At 42.6% G+C, this 17,758-nt stretch overlaps 1 protein-coding gene across 1 annotated transcript in view; it reads right to left on the bottom strand.

The window, feature by feature from the left end:
* The window catches only part of DPPA4 (developmental pluripotency associated 4), a 28,850-nt gene that overhangs the window by 4,023 nt on the left and 7,069 nt on the right, over positions 1-17,758 (bottom strand). Inside the window, exons 2-5 of the mRNA XM_047752934.1 lie at positions 4,501-4,663; positions 3,152-3,309; positions 3,014-3,064; positions 2,627-2,900 (exon numbers count right to left, since the gene is read on the bottom strand). Of these exons, the coding sequence (XP_047608890.1) occupies positions 2,627-2,900; positions 3,014-3,064; positions 3,152-3,309; positions 4,501-4,663 (646 nt within the window). The remainder of the gene's footprint in view (positions 1-2,626; positions 2,901-3,013; positions 3,065-3,151; positions 3,310-4,500; positions 4,664-17,758) is intronic.

Here is a 17,758-nt window from a genome sequence, read left to right as displayed (position 1 = left end):
AACCTAACTTAACCTACCATACCCTGTTGCCCTTTAGAAAATAATACAAAAACAGCTCTTCTTAAATCTCTGAAAAGAAACAAAAAATACAGTTCAAAGTGGTATAGAGGCACGTGGGTAGATGATAGCCTAGGGGAGGCAAAACTTGACCTCTGTCTATCTTAGGTTTTCACCGGGACTTTTAAAAAAAAGACTTAACAATAGAAAAACAGTTTATGAATTTGTGTGGTACATATTGTGCAGGCAAAAATCACCAAAACTAATTCAAAGTGGTAACTTAGAATTCCATCTTACATAACAGCCTCGACAAAGAACAATAAATTTATACAAAGGAGTTCCTGTTGTGGCGCAGCAGGGTCAAGAACCCAACATAGTGTCCAAGAGGATTTGTGTTCAATTCCTGGCCTCACGCAGTGGGTTAAGGATCTTGCGTTGCCATGGGCTGTGGTGTAGGACGGCAGCTGCAGCTCTGACTTGACCCCTAGCTGGGAAACTTGCAAATGTTGCATATGTGGCCCTAAGCCTAAAAAACAAATAAATAAATAAATTTGTAAAGAGAGGACAAGATGAAGGAAAACAGTTTTAGGTTTCTATGGGTGGCAAACATAAATATATGAGAGGAAACTAATGCATAAGATTTGTTTGTAGATTGCTGTGGTGCCCACTCTCACTGGATAAGTCTATCTCCAGCAAAAGCATAGATATCCTGCCTTTAGGCAGAAAAGAGGAAGCTTTTTCTGGATTTGCTGCATTTTAACTGCCTACAGCTCAAGATTTTTATGCTAAAGAGGAATATTTTGGGGTGACATTCTGTTTTCCTTCAACAGAAAGATTAAACCATGGAGTTTCTGTGGTGGCTCAGCGGTAAGGAACCTGACTGGTATACATGAAGACTCAGGTTTGATCCCTGGCCTTTCTCAGTTTGTTGGGGATCTGGCTTTGTCATGAGCTATGGCATAGTTCACAGAAGTGGCTCAGGATCTGGCATTGCTATGTCTGTGGCATAGGCTGGCTACAGTTCTGATTTGCCCCCAGCCTGGGAACTTCCATATGCCACAGGTTCATCACCAAAAAGACAGAGGAAAAAAAAAAAGAAGACTAAACCCAAGTGGTCAGGGAAGGCCTTCATAAAGTAGGTTCAGGGATCTCATTTTTTTGAGACATCGATAATTTAATGAATGGGAGGGCGGGGAGAATCTTACATGTCTGATTCTGGAGTGGTACTCCACCATGTGGGGCAGGCAGCTGGCAGGACCTGGCAGCAGTCTTTGTCAGGGGGGTAGAGAATGACATGCAGGGGGGTGGGGAAGGTCACCAGTTATAGGGGAACTCTCAACAGGCATTGTAATGTGCTAACCAGTTCATAGTCTTCCTTAGTTTTCTTTCCTATCACTCTCAGAATGACATCATGAGATGTGCATTATTATCATTATTGTTATTATTATTATTATTTTTTGCTTTTTAGGGCCACACCAATAGCATATGGGGGTTCCCAGGCTAGGGTTTGAATTGCAGCTACAACCGCCAGCCTATGCTATAGCCACAGCAACATCAGACCTGAGCCGCATCTGCAACCAATACCACAGCTCATGTCAATGCCGGATCCTTAATCCACTAAGCGAGATCAGGGATTGAACCTGCAATCTCATGGTTCCTAGTTAGATTCATTTCCACTGCACCAGGATGTGAACTCCAGATGTGTATCATTATTAATATACTTTACCATGAGTTAACTGGGAACTAGATCAAATAACTTAATGTTACTTAGATGCTAGGAGATCCAGAGCTTAAGCTCAGGCCATTGATTTTAGAGCCTGCTTTTACTTTTAATTCCTTAAGGGAGGAAAAAGAAATGAAGCCAGATTGCTATCCCCTTCTGAGGACCTCAGTAATTTAGAACAGTGGTTTTCAAAGTGTGGTCCCTAATTAGCATCATGTGCAATTGTTAGAAATGCAAATTCCCTAAGTTCACATTCTGACTAGGAACCATGAGGTTGTACGTTTGATCCCTGGCCTTCCTCAGTGGGTCAAGGATCCAGCGTTGCTGTGAGCTGTGGTGTAGGTTGCAGATGTGGCTAGGATCTGGCATTGCTTCACCTGTGGCATAGGCCAGCAGATGTAGCTCTGATTAGTCTACTAGCCTGGGAACCTCCATATTCCACGGGTTTGGCCCTAAAAAAAAAAAAAGGAAAAGAAAAGAAATGCAAATTCCCTGGCCCCACCCAGAACTCAATCAGAAAAATTTGTGGGTGGAGCCCAGGAATCACTAGGCTTTCAGGTGACTTTGATAATACCCTGAAATAAAGCAGTGGTTAATATCAATTAAGCTTATTTACTTATTTTCCCATCTCTCTCATTCATTTATTTTGTCTTTTTAGGGCCACACTCGCCATCTAAGTTCGCAGGCTAGAGGATGAATTGGAGCAGTAGCTGCTGGCCTATGCTGCAACAATAGCCACGTTGGATCTGAGTTGCATCTGTGACCTAGGCCACAGCAATGCCGGATCCTTAACCCACTGAGCAAGGCCAGGGATCAAATGGGAATTCTCATGGATACTAGCCGGGGTCCTTAACCTGCTGAGCCACAGTGGAAACTCTCCCTCCCATCTCTTAAAAATGAGCTTACCACAAGTCTCTCGTGATTCCACTGCTTCCACCCTCCCGGCCTCCGACACAATCCTACTCCAGGAAGCAAACACAGCTTCTGTGTCAGAAGTTGATACAACTCCCTCATGAGCAGCAGCTCCTTCAAGGGCAGGTGCCCCCACCTCAGCAGGAGCACCACCTCCAGAAGACATCTTTTTATCAGAAGCCTCCAGCGGTAGCTCCCCCCTGTCCATCATTAATTTTCTTCTTGATGGTGATAGGATCCTGGCTTCCTCTGCTGTGGCAGGGAAGTCCTACAAAGAGGGTTTAAAAGATTAAAGACATTTCTACTCAGCTTCTGCTAAAATAGATAATTACGATGAGAACTAAACCTTCCATTCTGCCAAATTCCCTACAAATTACTCACTTTTTGATTAGGGTAAGCATGTTCACAGAGTCGTTTATATCCATCCAGTTTCTAAAACAAGAGAAAAATGAGTTAATCATCAAACTAAGGCTTGTAGTATTCCTCCCAAGAGCATCGTGCCCCATTCTGAGCCCTCACCCGGCCTTTGGTGCTCAATTTTAATTGCTGGCACCAAGCCCGAAGAACGTCTCTGTGAATCAGGTTGGCCGGTGGGAGAATAGAAGGGAGTGGAGGAATCTGCATCTTCTGAGGTTTCATACCGCTACAACACTGAGGCATCTTTTTCGGACAGGTAGCTGAAGGAGAATGGGATAAAATTAGCAATAATTAACTTTTGCGTAGCCTTTCAAAATGTCAAAAGTACAATCTTTTAGTTCTCATAATCTAATCCCCGCTGTACAATTAAATGACTTGCCGAAGACCACAAAACCTCCAAAGGACAGAACCTCAAACCTACGGGACTGACAATGTTTCTGAACCCCTCAGTTGTTTTTCTTCTTTTAAGGGCTACATCTACAGCATATGGAAGTTCCCAGGTTAGGGGTCGAGTTGGAGCTACAGCTGCTGGCCTATGCCACAGCCACAGCCACACAGGGATCTGATCCTCATCTGCAACCCACACCACAACTCACAGCAATGCTGGATCCTTAACCCACTGAGTGAGGCCACGATCGAAACCGAGTCCTCATGGATAGGAGTCAGATTCGTTTCTGCTGCACCACAACAGGAATTCTATCCCTCAGTTTTTAACTTCCTCCAACTCCCCACTACTCACACACACTTACTCTTTTGTGAGAGCTTTAAACCAGAGGCTGACCTAGAGCCTGCACTTTCAATGCAGGGAATAAGTGAAGTTTTAGACCTGAGGTCATAAATACTCAGCTGTGCCTGCCCTCTCACAACAAAATAAACCACCTGGAAATGCTACACAATTACTAACACCCATAATTCTGGCAGCGCACCCCAGTCAGGGCAGCATTTCAGTCTCCTGAAGCATGTCACACACTCTCACCATTCAGTAAAGACTTAACAAAAAAAAAAAGGGGGGGGGGGGGACTTAGAAAACACACCTCCAGAAGAGACACAACTATGACATTGAGTGCACATTGTGTCCAATAGAGTGTAGGTGGTTTACCTAATTATTCTATGTAAATTACAACTGACCCTCCACACCAACCTCAACCAAACTCAGCTAAGAACCTACTTTCCTCACTTTTTAGAGCAGGAAGTGGAGTTTCAAGGATGGGATTTCAAATTTATAGCTGTCTGTCCCTGGATCATTGCACATTGAGATTCTTAACACCCAGCAGCTAGAGTAGGCAAAATAATGTTCAGAACCAGGAGGTGAGATTTGAGCTAGACTTTGAAGGATGTACAGGATTTGCAGAATACAGAATTTCTTCCCTACATTTTCTACTTTTTCAGAAAAATCCTTCAGTCTTTTTAAACCCAGAGAATTAGGATTGGAGGACTTGTAGTTCTCTTACCTTTGTCATTTTTCATTGATCTTTTTCTTTTGGTCTCATTCCTTGAGTTATTTTGCATACTTGCTTCACCAGAAGCCCCCTGTTCCTCTTCTTCAGTTTCTGCTGACGTGGCTTTGGATGTGCAACTCTTACTTTCTTCTGCTAACTTCTTTGCAGAGTTGCACTGGGGATAGAGGAACCATTCATTCAGTCACTCCTCTGGTGTCTAACCCACCACATTTTCACTACCTGACTTAAAGATATCTCACCATCCAAGGCACCAAGACAGTCACTGAACTCTGCTGGCAGGAAGGATTATCTTCTGGATATCATCTGAATACTGAGGTGAAAGGGTATTTACTTAAAAGATATTTCTAAGATAGGGAGGCAACGATGGAAAAACGGAAGGCCGATTAAGTACAAGATATATATATACACACACACACTAGCCTCTACTTTGGAGAAATCATCACTCATCCACCATATTCATTATCCCTCACCTGGGAGGCTGGGAAGTTTTCCCCTTTCCCCATCCCTCTCCTAAGAACTCTTCCCTATCAACCTTTCCCTACTATTGCCCCAAGCTACTGCCACAAAACTCCTTTCCTGCCCAGGCCAATTACTTTTTCAAATTATTTATTTATTTTATGGCTGCACATGTGGAATACAGACGTTCCCAGCTGCAAATGCTGGCCTGTGCCACAGCAATGCCAGATCTGAGCCACATTTGTGACCTACACTGCAGCTTTCAGGAACACCGGATCCTTAACCCACTGAGCAAGACCAGAGATCAAACCCCCATGTCATGAATCTAGTTCTTAACCCAATGAGCCATAACAAGAACTCCCAGCCCAGTTACTTTGCCTGAAGAGCTATCACTCAACTTCACACACATTGTCCTCCCTTATATTCATATTCTTAAACCTAAATCCTCTTTCAGAATCTCACTTCAGGTGTTAGCTCATCAGGCAAGCTCTGCTGGACTATAGACCAATTCAAATCTACTATGCCTTCCTCACTCCTATCACTTAGTTGCAGTTTTATGTTTACTTTTGTGATTTAATCCAAGCCTGTTATTCTGATTATAAATTCCACAAAGGCAGAATTCCTTTCCCCTTCCTTGTAGGCACTCAGTAAATGCTGGTTAATTCAAAAGAAACAAGAGGAGTTCCCGTCGTGGCTCAGCAGAAATGAATCTGACTAGTATCCATGAGGACGCAAATTCAGTCCCTGGCCTCGCTCAGTGGGTTAAGGATCCAGCATTACTGTGAGCTGTGGTGTAGGTAGCAGACATGGCTCAGTTCTGGCATTGCTGTGGTGTAAGCCGGCAGCTGTAGCTCCCATTAGACCCCTAGCCTGGGAACCTCCATATGCCACAGGTGTGGCCCTAAAAAGACAAAAAATAAAAATAAAATAAAATAAAACAAGAGAACAACAGTGGCAATATAGCTGATTGATACAAAGAAACTAATATTTCTTGATCTCTATCTTCCATCAGGTTTTGTGAGACACACTCCTTGTTTTCTTTCTTCAGGGCAATCTGGTGACAATGTGTTACTCCGTTTTTCAGGTGCTAAAGCTAAGGGCACACAGGCATTTAAAATAGATATTAAATCCCAAATCAACTTAAATCCCAGATTTGCTCCTGGAATCTAAATCCTATCACCTCCAAGACAAGAGCTCAGGACAAATTAACATCTGTATGGTCTTTTTACATCTCTATAGGTTTACATTCATATTGAAATCTTATAATTGACAGAACCCTTACAGAAAGTACTGACTTTGGGGCCTCACAAAAGTCTTAATTAAAATTGGGAGTGCAAAAATGACCTGGTTCCAGGCAGGAGACCCTGAAAGCACTCAGATTTCCCTGGCAGAATAGTTCAACTTTTCTGAACAAGCCCCACAGCCTCTCCAACCTCAGCGGCTGTCTGCAGTCGCTCGTCAGTATGCTCATTCTGATTATTCCTTGGCCCTAACGACCTCGGGAAAATATGAATCTAGATCCAACACCCTTGGTTTGGAACCTGCGTCTGTAGGAGGGAAATAAAAGGATCTCATCCAATATATCAGGGTGCAATCACATCCAGGAGTTCACTTCTTTAAAAAAGAAAAGTAGTTCCGGTGTGGCATAGTGGGTTAATTAAGGGTCCAGGATCCTGCGCTGCTGCCGCTGTGGCGCAGGTCGGATACCTGGCCCGGGAACTTTCACATGTAAAACAGAAACTGAGGCACAACAAACAAACAGAAAGAAACTCTAAGGCATCCTCTTTTCCTCTCAAAAAAGGGAAAGCACTTCAGTGTGCTCTAGGAAGAGAAAAACAGAAGGCTCAGAAAGACATAAAAAAAACAAACCTATCAAACTGTATTTACCTCTTTGTCCTTTGCTCTCTCCATGCTCAGGAAAGTCAAGGTCCAGAAAAGGGAGATTTTCTTTACGTCCGCAATGGCCGCTGACCCAAGAGACCTCTTTTAAAAGACTCCTCCTACTTCCGCCACTCACCGGCACTTTCCTGTATCTCCTCCCCTCTGTTTGGCCCGCCCTCACAAATTGAGAAGGCTAAACTTGTGTACTTTCTTATTCACAAGTGATTGTTGTATGAGTGAATACGTAATAACATTCCTGGCCCTTTTCTGAGAGGTGTTTGTTTGTAACATAATTATCGATGGTGTGGTTCCTGAGCCATTGGGAAGTTGAAAACTCCTTCAGAAAAATTCCAAGGGAGGGAGTCGGGGAAATGAATCCGACTAGAAACCTTGCGGCTCTGGGTTCAATCCCTGGCCTCGCTCAGTGGGTTAAGGATCGGGCATTGCCATGAATTGTCGGTGCAGAGGCAGCTGGGATCCTGCAGTGCTGTGGCTGTGGCGTCGGGTGACAGCCATTGGACCCCTGGCGTGGAAACCTCCATTTGCCGCAGGCATGGCCCTAAAAGGCCCCTCTCCTCCCAAAAACAAAGAAACAAAAATTCCAAGGGAAAAAGGAAAGTTGCAGATTTCTGAACCAGTTGTGCGAAGGGATTTAATGATGGAACTTGAGGAAACAACAGAATTTTGGGGCAGACCAGTGGCTTGAAGAAAGCAAAACCGTGTTCATGTACCATATACATGTCATTTCTTTTTTTTTTTTTTTTCACAGCACGTGGAGGTTCCCAGGCTAGGGGTCCAATTGGAGCTGTAGCCGCTGGTCTACGCCACAGCCACAACAAAGGATATGCATCTGCGACCTACACTACAGCTCACAGCAATGCTAGATCCTTAACCCACTGAGCAAGGCCAGGGATTGAACCACCTCCTCATGGATGCCATTCGTGTTCGTTAACTGAGCCACAACGTCAACTCTTACATTTCATTTCTTTTCTTTTTTTTTCTTTCTTTTTTTTTTTTGTCTTTTTGCTATTTCTTGGGCCACTCCCGCGGCATATGGAGGTTCCCAGGCTAGGGGTCCAATCGGAGCTGTAGCCACTGGCCTACGCCAGAGCCACAGCAACGCAGGATCCGAGCCGCGTCTGCAACCACAGCTCACGGCAACGCTAGATGGTTAACCCACTGAGCAAGGCCAGGGGCCGAACCTGCAAACCTCATGGTTCCTAGTCGGATTCGTTAACCACTGCGCCAGGACGGGAACTCCCCTACATTTCATTTCTTAAGCAAGTTACTCAACCAATTAAAACTTCAATTTTCCATCTGTACTAATAATAACTGGCACTTTCCTATGTGCCAAAAAGTAGCAATAATAGTTTTAAAAGTCCATTGAGTATTTGTTTCATACTAAATTCTGGGATTAAAAGTAGACAACCATTATTTTATTGTTCTCCATTTCATAGATGACAAAAGTATTTATAAAACTGTGTTGGTAACTTGTTTGATGGGACAATAAAGGAAAGGACCAGAAATCAAGTTTAAGTTGGCTGGATTCTACCACTTGAGCCCCTAACCTACTCAACCCCAAATAAGAACAACATTCTTTCCTTAAAAATATTTTCATGAGTTGCCAATGGGGCACAATGCTATCAGTGTCGTTTTGGGAATGCTGGAACGCAGGTTTGATCCCTATCCTCCAACAGTGGGTTAAGAATCAGGCATTTCCACAGCTGCAGCTTGAATCTGATCCCTGGCCCAAAAACTCCATATGCTGCAGGGCAGCCAAAAAAGAAAAAGTTTGAAAAATGCCTCCTTCTCAAATAACTCCTTTCTGTCAAGCTTTTGGTATTAGAGATATGAAGTGAAGCAATTTCCTATGTTAACCAGCAAATCCAAACCTTCCTTTGTCAGATTACAATGTCTGTTTTGTTCTTTTGTTTTGTTTTGGTTATTTTCCTTCATCCTATTGCTTGTCCTAAAATGATGAAGAAATGACCCTTACCCAGTATGGAGGTAATAATCTGCTCCCAGTATAAAAATGTGGACATAGGACGTAAGTGAATGCACCCGAGAGTAGAGAAGGAAGTATAGCTGTGGACTAAGCAGGCCCCATAGCACCAAAGAGGAAAGCAGGTGTTTAGAATCTAGATTATCTGGGAGATTGTAGTGGGGCTTTGATTGATCAGTTTGCTCTGGCTCATAGACAACAACTAGGAAATGCTTAGTTTAAGGGGTTTTTTTGTCTTGTTTTGTTTTTAGTTTTGTCTTTTTAGGGCTGCACCTGTGGCATATGGAGGTTCCCAGGCAAGGGGTCAAATCGGAGCTGTAGCCCCTGGCCTACACCACAGCCACAGCAATGCCAGATCCAAGCTGTCTGTGACCTACACTACAGTTCACTGTAACACCAGATCCTTAACTCACTGATCGAGGTGAGGCCAGGGATTGAAACTGCATCCTCATGGATCCTAGTCAGATATGGTTCCACTGAGCCAACACAGGAACTCTGAGGTTTAAAAATTGCTTGATTGAATCATTTTCTTTTTCCCAGGGTAACCGAAGGCAACATTGCTGAGTTCTAAGAACTGTCAATCCTGGGAAAAATACAATCTGTAATTTTTGTGTTACTAGATGGAGTGTGTATTGGGATTATAATTTAGGAATTCTTAGGTCAGCCATCATGTGGAGGAGCACGATTATAGAAGAATTTCACCAACCATTACCAAAAAAGGGTTAACTTATGTCCTATATGTAAAGATAACTAACATAATTTAAGTTAAAATATTTGAGCATAGTTGAAAATAATATTACTGAGTTCTTGAATAAAGCAAAAAGCCAAATACATTTTGATCAGGCTTGCTGAAATTGCGGTGCTTTATAAACAATCTTGGGCGAAGTATGATGTATTTGTGCTTCTGTTCCTCAAATTTACATTTCGAGGAGTTCCTGTCATGGCTCAGTGGTAACAAACCTGAATAGTACCCATGAGGCTGTGGGTTCGATCCCTGTTTTAGTGGGTTAAGGATCTGGCACTGCCATGAGCTGTGGTGTAGGTCACAGATGTGGCTCAGAATCAACCCCTAGCCTGGGAACTTCCATGTGCCTCAGGTGCAGCCCTAAAAAAAAAAAAAAAAAAATTGCATTTGGAAATAGGAATAACTATAAGTTTATTACTGTGTTTTTTAGAGAAATAACTAACACAAAGTGTGTAAAACTTCCTACAAATGTTTAGTAGTCACAATAAAAACTAGTTATTCCTTTATAAAATGTTACATCAATGCTTAAAGTTCTATGTCTATCTCAAGTTCAAATATATTCATAATTGAATCTTTATTTTATTTTATTTTGTCTTTTTGCCTTTTCTAGGGCTGCTCCCACAGCATATGGAGGTTCCCAGGCTAGGGGTCCAATCAGAGCTGCAGCCACAGCCACAGCAACGCAGGATCTGAACCACGTCTGACAGCTTATGACAATGCCAGATCCTTAACCCACTGAGCAAGGCCAGGGATCAAACCCGCAACCTCATGGTTCCTACTCGGATTCGTCAACTGCTGAGCCACGATGGGAACACCTTTCATTTATTTATTGAACAGGAATGTATTGTGTGTCTGTAAGGTGAGTGCAGAGAAAAAGAACGCATCAAGTGGTCAGGCGGAGAAGGAACTTTATTAAAGGGAAAGGAGAAGGTGACTGATCCTTGAGAAGAGCCAGCCCCTGCCATTCTGGCAGGTCCTTCTTATATCCCACAAATGGAAAATTGGATCCCCTGAAGGGGGGTAAATTTACCATTAGCCTGTAGCTGGACTCTGGTGGTCACAAAGTCTTGAGAAAGCCAGAGGTGTCCAAAGGTAGGGTAGTCTTGTAGTCTTGGGAGAGTAAGTGCCAGCGGCAAAAACAGAATGTCGCTTGAGCAAGGGCGTCAGTCTCATGGGTCAGTGTGACCTCATATTTCATTTGCGAGGTCAGCACAATGAGCCATTTTAACAATGAGCCTCCATGTAGCCCCTAACAGTGTCTACTCTGTACTCACCATGGGAGATACAGTGATGGATAAAAGCAAACAAGGACCATGTCCTCATGGGCTTACAGTTGGTAGAGAGGATAGACTTTAAGCAAATAATGTCAATGTTCTTTTACATGAGTTTTAAATGTTTTATATGTATTCATATGTATTATCCAGATGAATGTAAACAATTCAATTATGATGCTTGAAAAGGAGGAAAGCTCCCTACAGTTGGCAGCCTGCAAGAAGGGTTTAGACTTCATCAAGGAAGTCAGGAAAATTGTAACTCCGAAGGACCAGGTGAGCTGACGTAATTGAAGAGAGGAAGGTAGAAGGGGATCAGCCCAGCTCAGTTCTGAAGGGGAGGAGGAAAGGGTAAACTGAGTCTGGATTGTTTGGCCTTTTGGTCTGTAGGCTACAGAAAGCTACTGGAAAAGTCAAGATGGTGGTGGGCAGATTCCGACAGGCATAATCTAAATGTCTCTCAACTGCAATGAGAGAAATGAATCAGCATAGACACTGGAAGGTGAATTGGGAGGCTACTTAGGGAGTTTTAGGCCTGCAATGACTTGTGACTGTGGGGTAGTTATGTAGAGTTGCAGCGAAGAGCCCAGACTCCAAAGCCAGACTGCATTTGAACCTCAACCTCTCCTTCTCTAGCTGTATGACCTTAGTCAAATTAACGTAACACCCGTAGGTTTCTCATTTTCTTCTCTTGTTAAAATGGGGGTGATGAAAATTATAGCCTTACTCAAAGGATTGTGGGAGAGCAAGGTGGGCTCATACATGCCCCTAGTACTCAGTATCTGGCACAGCCCTATCGGATCAATGTCAGAGGTTTCTATTATTAGCACATTGGAGAAGAAGACAGATTTGAGAGATACTGAGTATTTCTGTCAGGTTTTCTTTTTCTATGTTTTTGTGTGTATCTTTTCTTTCCGGAAAAAGTTTTGATTGAATAAAATGAGCTGAGTTAATGACGTCTATAGTTGTTTACCTGGAGGCAATGTATCTTAAAAAGCCATTAATCTGCATTTACAGAAGACAAACAGGAGTGTATCATACATAACCACCATTTCATATTTTATAGGATAAAGCTGATTGGAGAACTTGTCTGAAAACTCTGTGCATTGTTTTGTTGTATTTTGTTTTGTTTTGTTTTTGTTTGGCCGAACCCATGCATCTTAAGTAAGTTCCAGGGCTAGAGATTGAACCCGTGACACAGCGGTGACCCAAGCTGCTGCAGTGACAACACCAGATTTTTAACCTGCTGTACCACAACAGAACTTCTCTGTGTACTGTGTATTCCTAAGAGCGCCATGTCCAAAGTTAGGCTTATTTAAAATATATATATAATCCAATTCATATCCAGAATGATTTTACCAAATTAAAAGTGAGTGAGACACAGAAACAGACTCACAGACTTCAAAAACAAATTTATGGTTGCCAAATGGGGAAAGGTGAGGGGAGGGATAAATTAGTAGTTTGAGATTAACAAATACACACCACAGGAGTTCCCGTCGTGGCTCAGTGGTTAACGAATCCAAGTAGGAACCATGAGGTTGTGGGTTCGATACCTGGCCTTGCTCAGTGGGTTAAGGATCTGGCATGGCTGTGAGCTGTGGTGTAGGTCAAAGACAGGGCTCAGATCCTATGTTGCTGTGGCTGTGGGGTAGGCCAGCGGCTACAGCTCCAATTAGAACCTAGCCTGGGAACCACCATATGCTGAGGTATGGCCCTAAAAAAGACAAAAAGACAAAAAAACAAAACAAAACAAAAAAACAAATACACACTACAATATATAAATAGATAATCAATAAGGACCAACTGTACAGCACAGGGAACGCTACTCAATATTTTGTAATAACCTATATGAGAAAAGAATCTGAAAAAGAATGGATATATGTATATGTATAACTGAATCACTTTGCTATACACCTGAAACTAACACAACACTGTAAATCAACTATACTCTAATATAAAATAAAAATTAAATTGAAAAAAATGCTTATGAGAATATCTCTTTCTCCATATCCAAGAGACTGGTACTTTAATAAGGAACTTAACACACCTAATTTATGACAATGTACCTTTTATTTTTATTTTATTTTATTTTTTGTCTTTTTGTCTTTTCAGGGCCTCACCTGTGGCATATGGAGGTTCCCAGGCTAGGGGTCTAATTGGAGCTGTAGCCGACCAGCCTACACCACAGCCACAGCAACGCAGGATCCGAGCCACCTCTGCAACCTACACCACAGCTCACAGCAACGCCAGATCCTTAACCCACTGAGCAAGGCCAGGGATTGAACCCACAACCTCATGGTTCCTACTCGGATTCCTTAACCACTGAGCCACAACGGGAACTCTGAAGATGTACCTTTTAAATAGTATCTCTCAGAGTGGGAAATTTTTGCTATTTATGGGGTTAAGAAACAGGTTAGTCATTTAGAAGTAAATCTAGAGAATAAAGTAGGCCATCAGTTTTATCAATAATTTTGGTTAAAAAAAAGGGAAAAGTCAGAGCTCCCTTGTCTTTTTTTCTTTCTAGGGCTGTACCTGTGGCATATGGAGGTTCCCAGGCTAGGGGTGTAATTGGAGCTGTAGTTGCTGGCCTAAGCCACAGCCACAGCAACACTGGATCCCAGCTGCATTTGAGACCTAGGCCACAGTTTGCAGCAAGACTGGACCTTAACCCACTGAGCAAGGCCAGGGATCAAACCTGCACCCTCGTGGATACTAGTTGGGTTCTTAAGCCACTGAGCCACAACTGGTACTCTGGAGTTCCCTTGTGTCAAAGGGGTTAAGGACCCAGAGTTGTCACTGCAGCAGCTTGGTTTACTGCTGTGGTGTGGGATCGATTCCTGTCACAGGAACTTCTACATGCCACCAGCACACCCTAAATAAAAAGAAAGGGAGGGAGTTCCAGTTGTGGCTCAGTGGGTTAAGAACCCAATTAGTGTCCATGAGGATGCGGGTTCAATCCCTGGCCTCACTCAGTGAGTTAAGGATCCTGTGTTGCCACAAGCTGTGGTGTAGGTCATAGATGCAGCTTGGATCTGGTGTTGCTGTGGCTGTGATGTAGGACGGCTGGCAGCTGCAGCACTGATTTGATCCCTAACCTGGGAACTTTCATATGCCTCAAGTGTGGCTGGAAAAAAAAAAAGAAAGAAAAAAAGAAAGGGAAATGTTGGAGGTAGCTAGTAGAGCTGACATCATGAAGTTTTTTTGTTTTTTTTCTTTTTGCCATTTCTAGGGCCATTCCCACGGCATATGGAGGTTCCCAGGCTAGAGGTCGAATCGAAGCTGTAGCCGCTGGCCTAGGCCACAACCACACAACTCGGGATCCGAGACGCATCTGCAACCTACACCACAGCTTACAACACCAGATCCTTTTATTTTTTATTTTATTTTTTATTTTTTTACAGAATAAAATACATACATTTACACACAATTACATTCACACAGATTATTATAACATGGATCTTAAGAGACAGATTAAGTGACTCCCACTGGAGAAGTGGAATGGAAAATATGCTGAGACAAATAGGAAATTTATTCTATACTTTATCCCAATTTTATGGCTTTCATCTTTACTACTTAGTTTTATCTATTACATTTCAATTTTTCTTTAAAAATTAGCATTATATTAAATTGTTATATTGTGCAACTAAAATTTATAAAGAAGAAAGCCTTATATACCATTAAATATTTTATATAGCATAGTAAAAAGAATAACAACTGGTAAGCATAACAAAAATAATACACCCTCTGAAAATAAGTAAAATATAAAATGCATAAGTTGGTTAAAAAACAGTGTAACTATATAAATATGTCCTCACAATTTGTTCCATCTCATTGATTCTTCAATAAAGGCATTACACCATTCTAGGTGATGTAATAAACAAGACATTATAGACTTTACATTGTACCATGGAGAGAAATGATTATTAATAATACAATTGTAGAACTGTATTATTTAATTGTACAGTGGCATTATTTAATTATAATTATCATAAGTTCTTTGATGGAGAGGAAATCAGAATCAGATCTAAGAAGACTTCAGTATTCCAAGAATGATGTCAAATGACCCCCTTCATGGTGGATTATGCACTTATTTACTATGAGATATATTTCTTCTCCAGAGATTCCTTGTTTGTGTACCAATTGTAGATTTTTGGTTTGCAGTTATTCTGAAGTTTTGATGTAAGAGTCTAAGTGTATATGAGATTGTTTTAAGTTGTTGTTCTCTTAATTGCAAGTTCATCTCCGATGTCCCGCATTTGTACCCACCTCTTCTCATGATTTCTGATTTTGATGGTATAATTGTGCATGGATGATTTCGTATCTTTACTGTATATATACCTTTACTGGTGAGCCTTGTCATTTGTGGAATTTTTGTTTCCTGTTGCTGATCTTTTCTTTCCTGCCTAGAGACGTTCCTTTAGTATTTGCTGTAAGGCTGGTTTAGTGTTGCTGAATTCTCTTAGCTTTTGCTTATCTGAGAAGGTTTTTATTTCTCCTTCAAATCTGAATGAGAGCCTTGCTGGGTAAAGTAATCTTGGCTGGAGGTTTCTTCCTTTCATCACGTGAAGTATATCATGCCACTCCCTTCTGGACTGCAGAGTTTCTGCTGAAAAATCTGCCAGCAACCTTATTGGGGTTCCCTTGTATGTTACTTGTTTCTTTTCCCTAGCTGCTTTCAAGATTTTCTCTTTGTCTTTAATTTTGGTCAGTTTGATTATTATGTGTCTTGGTGTGTTCCTCCTTGGGTTTATTTTATATGGTACTCGTTGTGCCTCCTGGATTTGAGTGAGTGGTTCCTTTCCCATGTTAGGGAAATTTTCGGCTATTATCTCTTGGAATATTTTTTCTGTCCCCTTCTCTCTCTCTTCCCCTTCTGGCACCCCTATAATACGGATGTTGGTGCATTTAACATTGTCCCAGAGTTCCCTGAGACTCTCTTCACTTGTTTTCAGTCTTTTTTCTCTTTTCTGTTCTGTATCCGTAATTTCTTCTAATCTGTCCTCCACCTCGCTTATTCATTCTTCTGCCTCCTGTATTCTGCTGTTAGCTGCTTCTAGTGAATTTTTTATTTCTGTTATTGTATTTTGCATCTCTTCTTGTTTAAGTTTTATATCTTGTAACTCTTTGGTTAGTGTTTCCTGTAAGTTATCCATCTTTGCCTCCAGTTTATTTCCAATGTCTTGCATCATCTTCAGCATCAACAGTCTAAAGTCTTTTTCCTGGAGGCTGAGAATCTCCTCATGGCTTAGCTGTTTTTCTGGGGTTTTTCCTTTCTCCCTCATCTGAGTTATAGTTCTCTGTCTTTTCATTTTTATGGGTTTTTGGTGTGGTGACCTTTTTATAGATAATAGAGCTGTAGCCTCTCTTACTTCTGGTGTCTGCCCCCCTTGTGGCTGAAGTCAGTATGGGGAGCTTGCTGTAGGCTTCCTGATGGGAGGGGCTGATGCCTGCCCACTGGTAGGTGGAGCTGATTCTAATCCCTCTGGTGGGTGGGGCTTAGTCTCTGGATGGGATTAGAGGGGCTGTGTGCCTGAGGGGTCTTTAGGTAGCCTGTTTACTGAGGGGTGGGGCTGTGATCCCACCTGGATTGTTGTTTGCCCTGGGGCTTCTCAGGGCTGACTGATGGGTGGGGCCATGTTTTCCCAAAATGGCCACCTCCAGAGAAAGACAACTGCTGAATATTCCCGAGAGCTTTGCCTTCAATGTCCTTCCCTCACAACAAGCCACATTCACCCCTGTTTTCCCAGGAGGTCCTCCAAGAACTGCAGTCAGGTTTGACCTAGGTTCCTGTGGAGACCTCGCTCTGCCCTGGGACCTAGTGCACGTGAAAGTCTGTGTGCACCTTTTGAGAATGGGGTCTCCGTTTCCCCCAGTCCTGTGGAGCTCCTGCGCACAAGCCCCGCTGGCCTTCAATGCCAGATGCTCCAGGGGCTCTTTCTCCCAGTGACAGATCCCAGCATGTGAGGGTTTGATGTGGGGCTCAGAACTCTCACTCCTGTAGGTGAGTCTCTGTGAGCCAGTTAGTTTTCAGTCTGTGGAGCTTCCCACCCGGGAGGTATGGGATTGTTTATATCACGAAATCACCCGTCCTACCTGTGGATGTGGCCTCCTCTTTTTCTTCTGGAGTAGGGTATGGGTTTCCGGTCCATTTGGGTGGAGACTGCTCAGTCTTTCGTTGTGAATTTTGTTGTTTTTAGGAGAGAAGTTGAGCTCCAGTCCTTCTATTCCGCCATCTTAATCCTGTCTCGACAACACCAGATCCTTAACCCACTGAGCAAGGCCAGGGATTGAACCTGAAACCTCATGGTTCCTAGTCAGATTCGTTAGCCACTGAGCCATGACAGGAACTCCATGAAGTTAAAAACAACAAAACAAAACAAAAACGGAAAAAAAACTGTTTCTTCTTATCTCCCTCCCAAATTCCTTCTTTCCTTCCTCTCTCCCCCTGTTTCTTCCTTTCATCCTCCCTTCCTGTATTAAGCACTAGTAATGAGTAGGTGGATTTGTTTCTTAATTCCTTTGCAGTAGAAGTTCCCAGAACATAGTGGCATGAATTACATACCCAGTTTCCTTTGGCATCTACTTTAAAGAACAGGACATATTAATCAGGGCAGATTTACCATGAAGTTACTGAAGCTTAAGCTTCAGGTATTTGACTTGCACTGGCCCATCTCAGGTTCCAGTGAGGGCTCTAGCAATTTTGCTTTCGTAATTTAATATTCTTTTTTTTTTTGTCTTTTGTCTTTTTCTGGGGCTGCACCCATGGCACAGGAAGGTTCCCAGGCTAGGGGGCTAATTGGAGCTGTAGCTGCTAGCCTACACCACAGCCACAGCAACACCAGATCCCTGACCCACTGAGGAAGGCCAGGAATTGAAACTGCAACTTCATGGTTC

Source organism: Phacochoerus africanus, chromosome 1, assembly GCF_016906955.1.
Source record: "Phacochoerus africanus isolate WHEZ1 chromosome 1, ROS_Pafr_v1, whole genome shotgun sequence".
Classification (NCBI taxonomy): Eukaryota; Metazoa; Chordata; class Mammalia; order Artiodactyla; family Suidae; genus Phacochoerus; species Phacochoerus africanus.
This window is presented reverse-complemented; position numbering and strand designations above follow the sequence as displayed.